Raw genomic sequence first — 4,476 nt, 5'->3', positions numbered from 1 at the left:
GGCCGAAGATATACTTGTTTCAACTTGGTTGATAGTTTAATTGCTAAAGATCCTAAATACTAGTTCATGTATGAAGCTTAATAGCATTCATCGTACGTATAATGTGTGTCAATTGCATTTATAGTATGATTGTTATTTGTATATGAAATTATTCATGTCTACTAAGTGAAAACATATTAAACTTTTCTAATACTTGATTGTTTGATTTAGATTTAAATTGCCATCATGGATAAAATAAGCACAAAGAAGAGTTCCCTGAATGGTTTAAGGTTCATCTTGATATACTCAAACGATTAAATCATGAATATCCAGAGAAACTTGACTTGTTTGCTACAAGCCCACTTTCATGTGCTAAACGATTTAAAGGTTATACCATTAATGGGTATAAGTTCAAAATTGTTTCAAAAGAAACCAAAGCTAAAACGCAGAAGAGTGGTGTTGCTCTAGATGCAATTGCTTCATGTTTCTCTAGTGTGAAGGATCGAAAACCAGTTGATGCAAAGTTAACATATTATGGACGGGTGACTGACATAATTGAAGTATCATATAGGCAAAACTATAAATTTGTCATATTTAAGTGTGATTGGGTTAATGTTGCCAAAGGTAGAGGTATAAAGGTCGACGATCTAGGTTTTACACTTGTCAATTTCACTCATTTGTTGCTGACCCAAAATGAAGAGCCTTATGTCTTGGCATCTCAGGTTCGACAAGTGTTTTACGTTCAAGATCCAAGTGAGCCTGAATGGAATGTTGTTGAAAAGAATAACCCGAGGGACACTTTTGACATGGGTAGTCGTGAAGATAATGACCAACTATTGGATAGTGATCCATTTCTGATTCCTATTAATGACAATCTTGACGATGAAGAAATTAGTATTGTTAATATGGATGTACTGGGCGAGATTGTTAGTGCGGATGAACCAACTAATGTAATTCAGAATGAAAATGATGCCAGAGACGAGGTCGATGATGAAGATGTGGAGCTAGAATATACTTGTGATGATGATGTTGAAAGTAATAGCTCGAGGACATGGAAGATGAATATACTTCAAAGGTATGGGTTTTTGACATCAAATTTTTAATAACCACTTCTTTGTTGATTTTACATTTTAACTATTGAATATCTTTGTAGGACTCTTGAGATTCATCACAAGCACCAAATTCACTCAACTGAAATGGAACAACAAATTTTTCTGTTACAGGTAATTTATTATTATAGGACAATACTTGTTCATACTTGTTTATACGCTCCTCCTCAGCGTAGAACTTCAAACGAACAACAATGTTGTCACCAACTTTAGCTGTAATAGTAGGACCAGGAAACTGACCATTGTGGGTTCAATCAACTTTAGCTGTAATAGTAGGACCAGAAAACTTCAAATGAACAACAATACTTGTTCATACTTGTTCATACTTCTTCTTTGATGATTAGTTTTTTGATACTTCCTATTGTGGGTTCAATCAATTATTGCTGCTATATCACTAATCAAGAAGAGTTTTGTCTAGTATTTATTAAACACCTTGTCATTTTTTAATATTCCTAGAGTAGTACAAAAAGTAATGCCCTAAATAAGATCATGAATACCCTAATCATATATCTGGTTTTGTTTTGATCCTCATAATTGCCTGTAATGTCCTGAAATTTTGTAGACAATGTAAGAACTGGAAGTAGTAGTTGACCTATGGAACTCAATTTTTCACTCACACTTATAGTCTTTGTGTGGAGTTATGCACTTAAATAGTGTTGTTGTCAGATTTGCTTAATTTATTGTGGGAGTCTAGGGTACTTACTGTTGAAATGCTTAAGTTAAATTGTTTGTCGCAGAAATCCTATTCGCTTATTATTTGATTTAGGCATTGTAGTCCGGTTGGGTTGAATGGTGTCTAGTCCTAAACACACTACTTGAAGATACAGTAGTAACATATGATAATACTTTACAGTTGTTATTTGTGGTCATTTATTTATGAAGTCTCTTGTTTGAGTATTGGGCCAGCCACCTTCTCCCTAAACCCTAGTGTTAGATACCCGTGGCTGCCCGCGCTTCCCATTCTAACCGAAGTTGAAGAAGATTCAAGCTTTTCAGTCCAAGAGGCAGTTTAGACTTTAGAATGGAGTTTGTCTAGTTATGTAGTACAGGATTTTAATACCTGAAGTTTGTGATCAATTTGTCTGTCTGCACGTTTTCACTTTTCCCCATGACACCTCATACAGTCCATTACTTACGAAGTTAGAAATGCCGAATTTAACATATGATGTTTCCTTTTCTATATTTTCTTATTTTGTCTAACTAACAAAAGTTACAAATTTTCCGGTGGACTCTGTATCCATCAATTCAAGTATAAGATGGTATATTGGTGCTTAATTGATGCTCTAGTTTGAAAGTTTGTGATTATAACTGTTAGAATAACCGTTTTTTCTGCTATGACAATCGAACAAACCGTGATGTTATGATACTAAATTTTTTTCCTGTTACGGGACATTTAATTGTTATTTAAACATTGTTTCAAACTCATGTATATTTCGGAATTTCAACTGCAGGATCTCAGAGATGAGCACAAAACAACGCACATCTTCGATGATCTATAATTGGAGAGCAGGTCTTGCATCAATTTTCCACAAAAAGCAAGAGCCATCTCTAATCTGTTGTGGAAGAGTGGCCTAGTATCACTTTTATACAAACAAACTAAATAGTCTGAGATCCATCAAGCAACGGCATTTCCATTTTTGGTTTTCAATTTTAGTTCAATTCAAGACTAGTTTAAGATATACATTGAATCAGAATTTATTTGTATTACTGAAGGTCAATTTATTATAGTATTTTGACAGATTTGTAAATGTTTTAGATTCCAAATCGGAGGGTCAATTTATTGTTTCAAAATATAATTTTTTTTTAGGAAGTTAAAACTTATCAGCGCCGGTTTTCTGCCGTCGCAACTGTGCAGAAGCGACGGTTTTTTCGGTACAAAAACCGTCGCTAATAATCAATTTTAGCGGCGGATAGCCAACCCGTCGCTACCAACTGTCGCGAAAAGTATCACCGATGGAGGCTTCCACGACGGATTCTGTTCCGTCACTAAATAGTTTCTGCGACGGTTTTCTTATATTACCGACGGTTTTATGCCGTCGCTAAAGGTCTCCATTTTTGTTGTGTGGGTGGGGCCCTCCCTTTTTTTTAGTCCTTGTGGTCTTTTTTTTGGCGTTTGGTTCCATAAAATAAAAATTACTTAATTTAATTATAATTATAATTAAAATCAACTTAAACATTATCTTAAAATATTCGAAATAAATTACCACAAATATTCTTATATATACCTTTGTTAATAACACATAATCAGATTTATGATGATCTATCATGTCCACCAAGTATCGATTTTGTGTCCTCCAGATTTCGGAGTCATTGCAGTACTGTTGAATCTCAAGTCCACAACATATTGAAGAATCAATAATGTGTATCATTGTTTTACTCCCATAAGTGATCAATCAAAGCATCTCAACGTACAAAATGAGTTTTTTTATCTTTAATTTGTTGGTGTCTGGATCCGGAAATATGGAGATGATGATTTACTCCCGTATTAACGAAGTAGTTTCAATTTATAGTTTTGTGAAATGTCGCAGTTTCAGTAAAATGTTGTATTAGTTTGAATTTGTAGTTTTAGTAAAATGTCGTATTAGTTTGAATTTGTAGTTTAAGTCTTGTAATTTCAATCGGAATATTTAGTCAAAACTCCCTATATTTTTTTTCGTGAAAAAAACATTAGTCAATTTTTTAGTCTTTAACTCCTTAAGTACTTCTTTAATTTGCAACACCTTGCGACAGTTTTGCAACAACTTTGCAAAATGTATTGAGTTTTTAACCAAACAAAATACAAATATTTTGATTTTTAACCAGAAAAAAATATAAATTTTGGGTTTTCAATCAAAAAAATATAACTTTGTTATAATATTTGATTTATGGTGGATGACCACCACACTTCGTGACTTCCACCACCATAAGTTCTCCACCATTATTTGTACTCAAGCACCATTGATTATATGTAACTCTTGTATTAGATATGTATCTCTTCAAAGGGCTCTATATAAAAGAGTTCTCTAGATAATGGATCAATGTATCAAAGTGTCAAAGTAGAGATATTCTCTACAAACATAAGAATGCAAATCTAGTTTCTTCTTATCTCCTATCTCTTGGTTTTTATTTTCATTATTTTTCTTCTTTCCTCTTTTATTTTTGAGTTATTTCTTTTTTGGCCCCTAATTTGTGACTAATTTTCTTTTTGGCCCTTTATTTTTTATAAATTCAAAAATGACCCCCCCCTTTTATAAAACCGTCAGTCATCTCTAACAACTAATTATTTAGTTTTCTCTAATACTATCCATAAAAGTTAATTTCTTCTTTTTCTTTTTTCTTTCTTCCTTATTTCTTAATCTTCTCTTTAAATTTCTTTTTTTTTTCTAAAATCTTCTGTTTTCTTGGTTAT

General features: G+C 32.8%; 1 protein-coding gene across 1 annotated transcript; it reads left to right on the top strand.

Annotated features, from left to right (window-relative positions):
- Positions 1-236: 236 nt before the first annotated feature.
- LOC147548022 (uncharacterized) lies at positions 237-2,879 on the top strand (the record flags this gene model as incomplete). The annotated part of the gene is made up of 3 exons (XM_086667976.1): positions 237-1,054; positions 1,133-1,202; positions 2,540-2,879. Coding segments are annotated over 3 exons (936 nt in total), but the record flags the coding sequence as incomplete, so codon positions are not given.
- Positions 2,880-4,476: the final 1,597 nt, after the last annotated feature.

The sequence above is a fragment of the Eschscholzia californica genome, unplaced genomic scaffold (assembly GCF_041429995.1).
Source record: "Eschscholzia californica isolate CP2 unplaced genomic scaffold, dmEscCali1.0.p SCAF_3, whole genome shotgun sequence".
In the NCBI taxonomy this organism is placed as follows: domain Eukaryota; kingdom Viridiplantae; phylum Streptophyta; class Magnoliopsida; order Ranunculales; family Papaveraceae; genus Eschscholzia; species Eschscholzia californica.
Note: the sequence above shows the minus strand (reverse complement) of the source record. Positions and strands in the feature narration are given on the sequence as shown.